General features: G+C 49.7%; 1 protein-coding gene across 2 annotated transcripts; it reads right to left on the reverse strand.

The window, feature by feature from the left end:
• Window positions 1–595: 595 nt before the first annotated feature.
• DPF2 (double PHD fingers 2) lies at window positions 596–13,411 on the reverse strand. 2 transcript variants are annotated; one of them, XM_055580828.1, is made up of 12 exons: window positions 13,223–13,411; window positions 8,831–8,991; window positions 8,340–8,447; window positions 7,850–8,013; window positions 6,945–7,037; window positions 6,704–6,782; window positions 6,153–6,194; window positions 5,005–5,142; window positions 4,749–4,877; window positions 4,496–4,608; window positions 3,909–3,990; window positions 596–1,890 (listed from the first exon to the last, which is right to left on the reverse strand). In XM_055580828.1, the coding sequence occupies exons 1-12, from the start codon at window positions 13,252–13,254 to the stop codon at window positions 1,814–1,816; spliced, it is 1,218 nt and encodes a 405-aa protein (XP_055436803.1). In that variant the 5' UTR covers window positions 13,255–13,411; the 3' UTR covers window positions 596–1,813. The 2 variants fall into 2 exon arrangements, with proteins under 2 accessions (XP_055436803.1, XP_055436804.1); XM_055580829.1 differs by lacking the exon at window positions 6,153–6,194 and having other exon boundaries at window positions 13,223–13,404.
• Window positions 13,412–14,123: the final 712 nt, after the last annotated feature.

Consider the following 14,123-nt stretch of genomic DNA (forward strand, 5'->3'; position numbering starts at 1 on the left):
AAAGACACAAAAATACAGAAACAGGATTCTAAAGTTATTTTTAACTGCATTTAAAAAATTATTTTTGCCTGCATTGGGTGTTCGTTGCTACACAGGCTTTCCTCCAGTTGCAACGCTCTGGTTTTTCATTGCAGTGGCTTCTCTTGCTGGGGAGCACGGGCCCTAGGATGTGGGCCTCAGTAGCTGTGGCTGACAGGCTCTAGTGCACAGGCTTACATAGTTGAGGTCCCCGGGTTAGGGTTAGTTGCTCCGAGGCATATAGAATCTTCCCAGACCAGGGATCAAACCTGTTTCTCCTGTAATGGCAGGTGGATTCTTTACCACTGAGCCACCAGGAGTGCCCTCAAATTTTGTATTAATCAAAACAACTTCATTTTTCTTTATAAGAAATTGTCATAACTTAATTTACATAAAAGATGAAAACAAAGTACCCAATTTTGTATCAACTTAATCTACTAAGGTTAAGCAAAAATTTTAAGTTGGGTGAAAAGCTATGCTTCAAAACATTTAAAAACCACTGTCCTAAGGAAGTTTTAGGATAAAGCAGCCTTAAACAGCAAAGGAGACCTGGAGAAAAAAGAATCCAGCAGAAGGCTCTGTGTAAAAATGTTTATTTGTACTAATGCTTAGAATATAGGAACTAAGGAAAGAAAGAAAAAAAAGACACCTCAACTCCAAAGTGACAGTGAATTAGGGCCTGCCCACAGCCAAAGGGAAGGACATTCCAGGCTGTCCTGGGATGAACAGTCCCCCCTATTATTTAAAGTGTCACCAGGCAGAAAATTAAAGAATCAGGGTGTGAAGACCTTACCAGCTGCTAGCAAGTGTGCGAGGGAAGAAAGAGATGTCTAGGTGGCTTCCCCACGACCCAGGAGCCAGGATACACAGAGCAGGTGGCAGAGGCTCCCAATTCAGTTAAGGGCAGGAGCTGAATGCCCAGGTCCAGGAAGAACAAAAAGGGGATTTCGGAGGTAGGCTTTTTCATCGAGTTAAAAAACAGGCACATTATCCAATATCTCCCAGTGGCCCCCAAGCTTCTGGCCTGGCCCCGTGATGCTTCCCCTCTCCCCACAAAACCAAAGGGAATAAGGAGGGGGGTGGGGCAGAAGACAGAAAATAACAAGGGTGGGGAATGCTTCAGTCACTAGAGACCAGGGCCTGTGAGAATGAGACAGGCAAGCACAAGGAACAATCCGGGTGAGGCTGCTACTCCCCCTGGGGTAGGTTGGTGGGAACGGGGTAGAGCCAGGAGCAGGACCAAGAGCATTTACCTGGCTCAGGTAAAGGATCCTGGGCTGCAGGAACAGAGGGCCGCAGGAAGCCACTCTGGGGGAAGGAGGCGGTGAGGCTAAGCAGCTCAAGGGCATGGGCAGCTGCTTGCCAGCTTGCTCAGTTCTCACTCCCAGCTGCTCTGGCATATGCCCCAGTCTGACTCACCTTCACAGGAAGGGAAAACCGTGGGACCAGAGTGGAGGCTGAGCTGAGAGAAGTGAGCTGCTCTCCCACTCTCTTGGAGGACAATGCTTGAACCCTGGCCTCGGCCCAAGGCAGACAGAGTGAATGCGCTTCAGGGAGAGCAGGGAGAAGCTGGGCGCACAGCTATGCCCTGGGGCAGTGTGCTGCTCCGTTCTCCCTGAGGGCCTGGGGCCAGAGGTGGTCAGAGCCGCCACCTCAGCTTGCTGCTGCCAAGGGGGCTGGCATGACCACCTGCAATTCTCTGGACTTGAGAAAGAGAGGGGGAAGGGTAAGTGGGTATGAAAAACAGAGAGGAGAGAAACAGCCCTAGATGTATGAGGGGTTGGGGGTGGCCACATCAAGAGGAGTTCTGATTCTGGTAGATGGAAGCTTTTTCCTTCAACAGGTCCAGACACAAGTGGCAGCTCCAACTTCCTGCAGAGAAGCATAGAGGGTTAGGAGGGCTCCACACAATCACCTGCTGTCCTTCGACCTGCACCCCTCACCTCCAGTGGCAGGACTGGCTACAGGTAGGACTGGAGATGCGCTGCAGCAGCAAAGTTTCAGTTACCTTGAGCAGGGCAAACTCTAGGTCTTCAAACAGCATGAAAAGTAATTCTCAATGGAGATGAAAGAAAGCATCACCTGGAGGCCTATTTTAGAAGACAGATTCCCAGGCCCTCTGGGCCCTATAATTATAATCACTAAAGAGGACCTGGGGAGACAAAGAACTTTTTTAAAGCAACCGAGCTTTAAACTTGTGATTACAGAAGAGCCAGACTTTTGTTCTCATGGCCCCAAAGGCTAGAATAAAAGATCATGAATAGAGGGTCTAGAGAAACCAATACTGATTCCACAGAAGACAGTTTTCTGCAAAGCCCACCGACAGAAGAGAAGGGCTCTCCACTGTCACCAGCTGTCTGAGCAGAGGCTGAGGACCCAATGAGAGGAAAAGGGGGCCAGCTATGATGATGCAACTTACTGTGACCCAAGTCTGGTTTCATTAAAAAAAAAAAAGAAAAAAAAAACAAAAACAGGAAATAATATTCCTTATAAGCAAAATAACTAGTTTATTTTGTTCATTTATTAATACTTGCTACAGCTAAATTCTTCTATGCCTTGAGAAACAAAAAACCTTAATGCCTCAAAACTATAAACATAGTTCTACATATGTGTATTTCAACATCATTCTGAGGGAAAGAATCCATAGCTTTTATCAGCTCTTCAGAGGTGACTCTCAAAAAGCTAAGGTCCTTTCTAACCCAAAGGTCAATATATAGCAGTTGATAAATTTTTTCTGTAAACTGCCAGACAGTGTTAACTGCTTTAGGCTTTGTGAGCCACACAGTTTCAGTCATTTTTTTTTTTTTAATCTGTTTGAAAATGTAAAAATAATTTTTAGCTTGTGAGTTATGTATACTAGGTTCGGCTCGGTTTGGCCTGGGGTCATGGTTTGGAACTCCTGGCCTAGAGGCTAGACCATCTGATGCTTCTGGCGGGTACTCCCCAGCTGCCTGCAACTCTCTACCACAGCAGTGTCTGACCGCACTTCCACAGGAAAGCCTTTCTACAGTTCATGCAGAACTGTGCCTGTGAATTGGTATTTTATGGTTAAAAAACAATAGAACACAAAACATGCTGCTTCTCCCTAAATGTGGCCTGACAGATGAAACAAATATATGCGGTGTGACAGAAGAGCACGACTGAGTGCGTGCCTCCCTGCAGCTGTTAAAGGACCCTAGACTTTGCCAGCGGCTCCTCCTGGGGGCGACGGCAGTCTGACCTACACCGCAAGTCAGCTGGCATCAGGCAGTGAGCTGCTTTCCCTCGCCTGCAGTGCTGGCCCACATGCTCTGTCACAGTCACAGCTCCTGGGCTTCACGTACTCCTGAGTAAGCTTCTGCATTTCTATCAAGGATGGACTTCAGCACGGAAATCTGGGGAGAAGAGGACCTGCGGAGAGGCAGCCACTTTTTGGTGTCCCCAATGGTTTCACTGAAGACCTTCCATAAATTTGAAGCATCTTACTAAGCACTGCTGGAGGGCCAGGTCCCAGGTTCAGCTCCCTCTCCCAACTGGTGGAAATGAACACTCAAATCTGTCAGGCATGGAGTGGTGAAACCACAGTCTCCCACTGGACAAACTATGACTGTGTTTTGTAGGCTGCTTGAAGGATAACAGATCTCTCCTTCTGGTAATTATTTTCTGCTCAGCATCTGTTTTCTTTCAGGCTGTCCGTTTTCTGTGGCCGCGCATGTTATCTGGTGATAATGTACAAACGTTAAACCCTAAAGGTGCAATGCTAGTAAAGCACTCAGAACTGAGTGAAGGCCAAGAGCCTACTTCCTAACCTGGAAGACTGTATCACTGATACAGGAATACACTCATTATATAAGTGATTTTCCAAGTCACTAATAAATACTTGTTCTGAGTAAGAGTACAGGGAAACCTACCTTCAGGAGGCTCAGACATGGACGGGGTTAGACAATACATGTGGTAGCCACGATCGCAGTCATCACAGAAGAGCAGCTGGTCCTAGAGGCGAGATGGAAGAGGGAGGGGGAGGTGAATGACTCCCCTTGCCTGGGCCGCTGGGAACGGGTTAGGAGGGCTCTTCCAAGAGGGGCGGGGGCAGATGGCAGGAAGAACAGACATGGGACCCTCTGGCCAGAAAACTACTGCTGTCCCTCTCCACCCAGAAAGTCACTGTCATCCCACCGGGACCCCAACAGCCTCAGAAAAGCTCTATCTGAATCAGTTATTCACTTGCTCTAACAGTTAACCACACTACTGCATGGAACGTTCTCTAAAGGGAACAGCATAAAGAGGCCACTCATTTCCTTGCTAACTGTTTGCTCACACAAGAGTGTGAAGCCCATGAAAGTAGGGACGTTGTTTGTCTTTAGTGTCCTTAGTGCCTAACACAGGATCTGACACAAAGTAGATACTCAGTGAACACCTGCCAAAAAAATCAAAGTTCCTCCTGGTGGAAAGGACAGGAAAAGCCAAGCAGGAGTGTGCTGGGGTGGGGGGCACGCACGTCATTCTCGGAGGTGCCACAGATGTTGCAGCACTTGCACTCGATGCACTGCCAGCGGTAGGTCTTCACTGCCGCCATCATCACGGGGGTGAACTGGAGGCAGGACGGATGCCCTGTGGAGGACAGCGAGCGAATCAGGGAGCTGGAGGCTGGGGAGCAGCGAGGGGACCCGGCTATGACAGCCACTGGGATGCTGGTGAGCCACGGGCCCTCAGGGTCTGGGTGTCGGCAGGGGCTGCACTGGGTCAGATACCTGAGCGGCCACAGTCAGAACAGGACACCAGCTCCTCGGGCTGTCCTGTCTTCTTGTTGATCTTGGAGTCCCCCAGACAGAAGTCGCAGTAGTTGTTGGGCAGGGCCAATCCATCAGGACCCTTCTTGGCTATAACGAGAAAGGGAAGAACTCAGATGACACCCATGCAGGCCTCTGGGTCTCCTGACATCCCCACAAGGAGGGTTTTTCACAGCCAGGCCGACTCCTGCTTGCCCCGCCCCTGACACCAGCTTACATTTCTGCTCCTCGGACCTCTGGGAAACTGGGGTGGGTGGCTGTGAGTCTTCCTTGTCCTCGCCCTCCTCCTCAGCCAAGTGGGAGTGGGCATAGTGGTAACTCAGGCCTGGTCGGTTCTTGTAACGTTTTCCACAAACTGAGTGGGGAGAAGATTGCAGAGAAAGGTGTTAGGATCTGAAAGTACCTCATCCCTGCCCCTCTAAGCTGTGGGCTCCACCTGAGGCAGAGGTAACCGCCCCCATCAGCTCTGCTCAGGGACAGACCTCTACTGAGAACCGCCTCCCCATGGCCAGGAACAGCAGGCCCAGGGCTCTCAAGCTTCCACGGCTCCTCCACTTACTAAAGCCCAGAGCACGGCCACCTCTGCTCCTCCACTCAAGCTGTCTGGGAGACTGAGCCATTGCCTTCTGCCTGCCCTGGGAATAGTCTGGGGAGCTCCAAGTCAGGAAGGAAAGGGACCTTCTATAGTATTGCAATAATTTTGAAATAATGGCAGGCAGGAGGAAAGCTAAGACTCCAGACTTTTTTACCTCTCAGTAAATGTAGGCTCATGCTACTCCCCAAATACAACATAGCCCACCTCTGCTCAAACAAAGAAGTGGGGGTGGATCTCTTGGGGAAAATCTATCAACTGAGTCTCCTGGGGTAGCTGTCCCCCAGAGAAACTCAAAGACATGCCCACATCAGTGCTCTGTCCAACCAACAACCCCTCAACCAGCAAGAAAAGCAGATCCCCACGAGGCACCCTGTACTTTTGAGCAGTGATACCAAGAATAGGGGGTGGCAGGAAAGGAATGGGGAAGGGATGGGAAGGGTGGCGGGATGGTGGGGAACATTAGCTGACCACCACGTCTGTTTTGGGGAAGCGGAAGCAGAGGGATCTGGGACAATGGGTCCCTCAGAATGCTTCTAAAGCCACCCCATGCAGTGGGCCCAAGCAGCCCTAGAGCAACATAGTGGGAGACAAGCAGGGAGAGGCAGCTTCTGGGACTGTGAGCAGTGGACCGCAACAGAAGGGCCAGGGCTCCTCTCTCCATGCCATTCCAGGGACCTTAACACTAGCGTCACAGATGAGAAAGGCAGGAACAAAGGGAGAAGGGAAAAAGGGATAGGAAAACCAAAAGTCTGAGAAGTTGAGAGAGCTACCTCTCTGGGGCGCTTTCGAGGTATGCTTTTGTTTGAAACTATCTGAAAGACAGAAAGAAAAGTCATGAGAAGAGGGCCTTGGTACACTTGAGACAGGTACAGCAGCAGCAGGAAAGCAGAGCAAACGAGAGAGAAACCCCAGTGGCGACGGTGCTCCCAGGGTGGAGGGACAGAAGTGGGGCGAGTCAGAGAAAAGGGGAAGAGGGAACAGACACTGGGAAAGTTAGCATTGGACTCCTGGGGCCTGACTGGATTGGGGCCAGCAGGCCCAGATGCCATCTACTGAGAGGCCAACTTTGCCTGCTGTGTGTCCCTCATGGGCACCCCCACCCCAGAGGACAGCAGAAATCTCCCCCAGAGCATGCAAGGCTCACCCGTTGTGCAGCAGAGGCCAGGGCCTCTCAGGGATCTCAGAGGGAACCAGTCAGCAGGCAGGACAAGAGTCCAAGCTTGTTTTACCACTTTGAGCAAGAATACAACCTTCCCTCCTCTCATATCCCGAGGAGCTGGGTCCAAGGCAAGGACTACCCACCCACTCGTGAGGCACTCACTGTCACAGGCATAGGGTTTGTCCCGATCCTCCAGGATGGAAGCGTCCAGCTTCTTACGGGCACTGCCCACACCTTTACTCTGCAAAGAAGAGCAAAAAGATGCCCTTACTAAAGTGTCTAGGCCTGAAGAGTTACTCTCCTGGTAGTGGCTGCTAATCTAATTCAGGAAGGATGATGGCAACAAGCAGCAGTAAGACAGTGGGACTCTGCAGGCTCCCCAATCCCCTGGGCTGCCCCTCACCTTGGACTTCCCCTTGCCCCGACGCTTGGGAGTGTCTTCTTCATAGTCCTCATCATCAAGGTCATCCAGGAAGTCATCTGGTTCTAGGATCCGCTGAGTAGACAGGAGGATTAGGATGGGCAGAAATGAGAACATCCAACAGCTCCCCCACGTTGGGACTGGCCAAGGCTGCCAGGGCCGCCTCCGTGACCCAGCGGCTCCACTCCAGCCTCACTCCTCACTGCTGTTCTTTCAAGGCTTTGGGCTCTCCTTCCTCTGGGCCTTTATTCATGTTGTTCCCCTAGCCTGGAATGCCTTTCCCACCATCTCCAAGTAGCTAAATCAAACGCCACATTTTCATAAAACTATCCCTGATACCCCAAGTGGCATGCCCTCTCCTGCCTCTGATCTGCCACCCGGGAGCATGTCAGCAGCGGTTCCCTTCCAACACCTAACGTCCCAGAGTTAAACTACGCTGCTTGCTTGTGGCAAGTTTTTCTTTTCACTAATGTGCTGCAGCGCCGCCCCCCCCACCATGTGAAATGGGCAAAGGTACCTATTTCCTAAGATTGTAGAGACTGCAGAAAATGACGGAAAAGTGCTTAGCACAGTGCCTGACATATTTTTATGTAGTTTTCGCTTCCTTGTTGGCAGGGACATCACCTAGGTAACCCCAGGCACTAAAAAAAACTCAGGTGGCAACAGAAGATTAGACTCTATAGTTACCAGAAAAGGAGCAGAAAAGACGGGATGGTGACAATGAAGCCCATCAGTACCCAGTGCTCATTAAGGAATGGAGCAGGAACAGAAGAGCAGGGGCCCCTCCTGGCCCATAGCTTCTGCTTCTATTCTGATTACTGGCTGGCCTCTGATGAAGAGGAGACTGGTTTCCACCAGTTTCCTTAACCACAGTGTTAATCGTGTACCTTCCGTGCTCGACTGTTCGTCACAGGAAATTCGCCCAGGCTGTCATCATCAACTCGGGGATCGGGGGCGCCTCGCTTCTCCAGGGGGTCGGTGCGTAACAGAGCCTCTAAGCTACTGCCATCCTGAGAGATCAGCCCCTCCTTCTTCAGGGTCTGGTCTGTGTCTGCGGGCAAGGTCAGGAGGAGGTGAGGCTCAGAAGGGCTGAACGCAGATCTGCCTGGTCTACACAGTGTCAGACCAATCACAAGCCAGTCACTGTCTTCTGGTCTCTGGGTGCCCAGGAACCAAGATGCTTTGGTTTACTTGGCACCATAACTTATCTGTTTACTTGTCTCTTAACTATTAGACTGAATTCTTTACAGAAAGACTCACATCTCATTCATTTTAGTATCTTTAGAATCTAGCACTGGGCCTGGTACGTAACAGGTGATTAGCAGGCCTCTGACTATGCAGCAGGGTATATCCCACTCAGGAAGGACTATGCTTCACCTGGTTTAATAGATGGGAAAGAAAGCCTTGGATCCTCAGGAGGGTGGGCTCGCCGCTTTTTCCGCCAGCGCCGGGCAGGGTAAGAGTACAGCTGCCCAGAGGCCAATCCTAAGGAAGGAAGGAAAAGAGAGAAATCAAACCCTAACACAGCTCTAGAAAATAGTATCAAACACTTTCCACATGAGTAGCGTTCTAGAGCAAGGGAGGAATGTGGATGGTGAGCAGCTGGGGCTGGAGGAGGCATGGCTTATGGACAAGAAAACATATTAAGCTCAGGAGCTTTGGCTAACACATAGCTCTCCAGAGCCCAGCAAGACCCTGAGCAGTGTAGCCCTGTGGAAAACAAAAGGTGTTTCGACCTCTCCAGGATTCTAATCACGGGAAGACCGTATGCATCCTGGGTGGAAAGCAACAGGGAAAACCTATTCAGCTGGCTCATCACCTAAGATGAGGAAGCTGCTTCCTCCTTGGGCTCCTGAGTGGATTCTCACCTGGACCCCGATGTCGCTTTTCCATCCAGATATAACAGTTGCTCTGGGCTACTCCCGTCTGTGAGTCCAAGAAAGGCAGGCGTACGCTGCGCTCAGCACAGAGGCGGGCGTTGTAATTGTGGCACTGCTCCATGGCATCTTTGTAATACTGCTCCCCAAGGCTTCAGGAAAGACAAAACTCAGGTGTGACTGCGCACGTGTGTGTGTGTGTGTGTGTGCTGGGCTATCCCTCTCCCTTGCCATCTGCTTCTCTAGAAGGCTCAAGGGACTGGGAGAATGTCACTCTGCTTTTATTTGCTTCCATTTCTGCCTCATGGGACACCAAACCCCTTCACTAGGCCATTATGAGGAAAAGTACCTTACAAATAAATAACCGTCAGAGTGCATGATTGCACCCTGTGTCTAATCAGTCCTTAGTCTAACCCACAAAGAAGGGAAGAAAATAATGTTTGTTCTGTGCCTCTCCAACCCTTTGGTAACCAAAGTGCTACTTCTCTTAACCCTCAGGATTCTGAGAAGCTGAAGTTACTCCTGTTTACAAACGAGAAGAGTTCAAAAGATCTGGGGGGACTTACTAAAGTTTATCAAACCCCATCTATACAAAGAAATTCAACTTAGCTGTAACAAAAAAAAGGAAGCTCTTCATGTACAAATATTAAACAATCTCCAAGATAACTACAAAAAAAAAGGGGGGGGTGGGGTACAGGGCTGATGAGTGTTATGGGATGTCCCTAAGTGGTGGAAAAGAAACTGTAGGCGTCCAAGGAGAAAAACCAGGTGACTAGGGGACTTTCTCTTTTGTGCCATTTTATATCTTTAGAGTTTTAAACTAGGTATTTGCAAAGTAGCTAATTCTATATACTAACTTTACAATCAATAGAAAACATTTGGAAATATGTGAACACCCTTGAAGCCTACTTTCTACTGAGTACCATTACACTGATACAAAACCTGTTTGCAGAAAGGCCTATTCTAGACCCTTCTCCATTCTGACACTAACAATTTTTTTAAGAAAGAACCTTTTTGAACTCAAAAGACCTCCTTTGAAATTTGAACTTTTTAAGAGCTTTAAAAAGCTGCAAAACTGCAGTGCCAGGAGTAATCTGGTTCTAAGAAGCATGTATATAGAACCAACCTTGTTCTCATCCTTCAGAGTTTAACAAGCACAGTAATACTAGAGCTTAAACTAATACAATTCACATTTATATATTCGAGCAAACTTTTTCTTTCTACACACTAAGTGGCTTGAAGGATCTTAAAGTTTGCCAACCAGGGATTGAACCTATGCCCTTAGCAGTGAAAGCGCCAAGTCCTAACCACTGGACTGCCAGGGAATTCCCCTTGATTGATCTTCAAGTAAACAAACTGAGGGCAGATGATTTCTTCCCCATAATATCCTCAGCACCCAAGAAGGTGTCTGGAATATCCTGACTCAGAAGTAAAAAGATCTGGCTTGGCTGCAAGTCACCACATATATGTGGACATTTAGTCAACCCATGTGGACCTCAGGTATGCTACTGACTAGGGTGGCTGAACTAGATAAGCTCTGACATATTCTACAAGAGGGAGACTCCAAGCATGAGAAGTTGAACACAGTGAATCTCTGTAGCTTATGTTCATAACTCAAGCTGCAGCAACAAACCCTGCTCTGGAATCTAAGAGGGGCTTTCAAGGGGCAGCCACAATAGACCACTGAGGCACAGCTTAGAACGTTCCCAGCAACCAACAAAGACATACACTGCACGCAGGCAGTGACACAAGATACTCTGGCTTGATTCAATGTGCTGTAATGACTGTAATTTGAGGTAGACATGAAGCCTGTGCTGGAGAATAAAGAGAAGGAATAGGCTCATATTTGCTTGCCTTTAGGAGGCAGCCATGTCCTCACTAAACAGAGGAAAATTGGATAAACAAGGCTGAGTGCAGCAGCGCCTTTGTTTCTGCTGATGGAAATTGATACTGACACTGTAAGTCAGATGGAAGGAAGGGCTAGACAGGCTGAGAACTGCAAAGTCAGAGCAAGGAGGCTGGAAACTGTCGGGGGTGGGGGGTGGGGTTGAGGTATGGATGAGAGATGTTCTATCAAAGCTCCTGTGAGTTAAATGGGATTTCAGAAGGTGGGGCAAACTGCATTGTGAGTGAGAGAGCTGATAAAGAAATACAAGTTGGAGGAAGAGAGGATCTGATGAGGATAGAGCAAAGGAGAATGAGAGCTCTCTTAAGAATCTAAGGCTCCTACTACAAGAAATTTTAAGCTAACATTCTCCATATCTTGTTACCTAACTCAGAGGATTTCAAAACCAGTCAGCAACCACAGCTCTTTTATACTATTATTTTGCCCCAGTAAGACCCCTTAAAGATTGTTTCAATTCTGACACCACATTTGGGAGGGATGGAGAATTTACAAAAGGAAAATTCTTCTCCCAGAACAAGATGCAAGTCAGAAAAGATGAGCTAGTAGTCCTGACCTCAATGTAAAACCTCAGCAGTCAGACGACTAGGCACACCGTGGTCAGAAAAGCGTCTCTTTCCAGGACGAGAACAGTACAGGAAGACTGGAAGTCTCTTTTTAAAGAGCAGGTTCTGTAGGAAAATGTATTAACTGTGGTCCACAGCTCTTTACAGCTAGAACCGAGGAGCAGAAAGTTGGTTATTTATTACTGGTACTGAGGAATCAGCAGTTGGTGACCTTCACTATCTCTACAGATCTTTAAAGAGAAATAAGTCAAGTTCTATTTAAACGGGCAACCCCTCACTTCCAATACTGCATGAAAGGGTTGGTGACCTTATTTCTCAGTTGAAAGTCTTCCAACATAAACTATCTCACTACGTAAAACTCTTAAACCTAGGCAAGTTTTGACATTCCCCCATTACAGTAAGCTTTCCAAGGTAGAAGCTTTGATTCTTTTTTGAGAGGCATGAAACCTGTGTAAAACCTCCCTTTACAATGGGACAGGGGCAGTCAACAAAGAGAAAGACAGGGAAACAAAGAAAGAACATCTGAGTCAGTATGGGTAACATATAAATGGTAGATCAGCAGCGTCATTTCTAAACTGAGGGAAATGTCAGCTTGGAGAGAGTGCTGGGGAAACTGAAGTGGGCAGATCAGAGAGGAAGATAATAGTGCTGGGAGTAGGGGTGGCTGAAAGAGGCAGCAGGATGGAGCTGAAAGCATGTTAGAAGGGGAAAAAAAAAAAAAAACGACCAAAAAACCCACAAGGAGAAGGCACTTAGCTTAATGGAAGTGGGAAAGCATTCTCAAAGAAAAGGCTCCAGGCAGGGGGAGGGAGAGCAGCAACGTACCCTTAGAAAAAAGGCTCTTGAGAAGAGTGGGGCTCAGTCTACTACAAAGACAGATGAGAAGCTGTGTGCCCCTTAGAAGAGTTCCCAAACCTTTACCTTCTCACCCAGTCAAAATCCAAAAGCCAAGCTGGACAGCTGGTCACCTCATTTTTCCTACCGCGGCACCAACCCAAATGTGTCCATTAAAGAGCTTGCTGTATTGGCCGACGGGGGTGGGGGTGGGGGTGGGGGTGCAAGACCCCATTGCAAAACTCATTTAGATTCTTCTTCGGGGAGGAGGCTGGGTTAAATCAAGTCCCAAAGCATCTTTAACTCACAGCTAACAGGCCATTCTCAGTTTGCCAAACGACCATAAACTTTAACTTCGCTTGAAATCTGCCCAGTCCAAGAGTATTGCAGAGCGAAGACGGCCGACCTAGATGCCCCTCGGGGCGGCCAGGGCGTCCTGGACTGCGTCCGTCCAGTGCCCACTTTCCGATGGCTGGGACTGGCCGGCGCCAAGCCCCTCTTCCCTGAAGTTCTTTCCCTCCGTGTCTGCTCTTCCACAAATTCTCCCCAGGAATATTTTTGGTCTCGGGTACCTGATACTCAAGGACCACCCCACCCCCGCCCCCGCCCGCCCAGGAACGTCACGGGGCTGTTCAGAACAAAACAGCCGTGAGCGCTCAACGGCGCCAGGGCGGCCAAGCCTGCTCCTCCGGGGCCCGCTGCGGGCAGCCGATGGGGAGGGGTCGGCGGCCGCGCTTCGCGGGGGTCGGCCCGGCTCTCCCGGACTGAGGCGAACCCGGGACCGTCTCCCGTACGCAATAAGGGCGCCATACTCTGGAAACCTTCCGCCTGAAGGAGCGCCCAGCCCCACAGGGAGGCTGCCCGTTAGGGGCTCCCGCGTGCCCCCCTCAGGGCCTCCACAAGTTTCTAAAGAAGCGCAACGTCTTCTCCCGAGTCTCCTGTTACCCTCTCCTCTAGGAGTCGCAACACGGCGTCTCCGGGCACGTCCCTCTCTCCGCCTCGTCCGTTCCCACACCGCCCCCTGCTTCCAGGTCCCTTACAAGACCTCCCAGCCTGGAAGAGAAAGAAACGGCCACTCACAGCTTCACTACATTTTCCACCACGGCCGCCATCTTCCCGGCTCCTCTCCCTCAGGCCGAGAGGCCCGGAGCCCGCAGCGCGCAGGCGCTGGGCCCGCAGAGAGAAGTAATTTCCTTGTCCTCCTGCGCAGGCGCCACCGGGGCGCGTGCGCCCGAGAGCGAGCGACGGAGAACGAGCTTCTGCCGGGTTCTCCCCGGCCTGGAACTCTGGGGACGAATGCGCAGGCGCAATGGAGGCGGGCGCGCGCCCCGAGGCTTCTGCTCCTGTGTTGCCTCAGCCGTTTAGTGAGAAGGGAGAAGGGAGGGAGGATCTGACCAGATCCAGAAATGAGAAGGTGTGAGGTTGGTGAGAACTGGCAAACCCAGAGGTGGTCTAGATGGAGGTCATGCGTCCTGTTACCTCTCTGACCTTTAACCTCGTGGTTAATAACCCTTTGCCCTCACGTACAGACTAGGGGTTGGTGGGTAGCCGAAGGTAAGAGCAGTGCACACTCCTTTTGGGCTGCCCATTTTAGGGAGAGAAATATTAACTGCAAGAACCTGGCAGATCTTTGGCCCGAATATTGGGGTCTGACAAAAGTTCCCCCACCCTCCTGCCACCAACTTAATTGATCCCCACCTCTTCTCCCCTGCTTCCTACCCCTAAGCTCTTTTCCTCCTCTGAAGAACTCTCTTGCAGCTTCCTCTCCTGTACCATTCACTTCTCCTTCACTATTGAATCATGCAGATTCATCTGCAAACATGGCTTAACATCCTCTTTTTAAAATATCAGAGCCCTTCCTTAAGCCCTTTCTGCCTTTATCACCCTCTTTCTTTTCACCCTTTCAGAGCACATATTTTTGTTTATACTTACTATCTCTGTTGATTGATTTCTGAGTGTCTCTCTGCCCAGTTTAATGGGG

The sequence above is a fragment of the Bubalus kerabau genome, chromosome 5 (genome assembly GCF_029407905.1).
Source record: "Bubalus kerabau isolate K-KA32 ecotype Philippines breed swamp buffalo chromosome 5, PCC_UOA_SB_1v2, whole genome shotgun sequence".
NCBI lineage: Eukaryota > Metazoa > Chordata > Mammalia > Artiodactyla > Bovidae > Bubalus > Bubalus kerabau.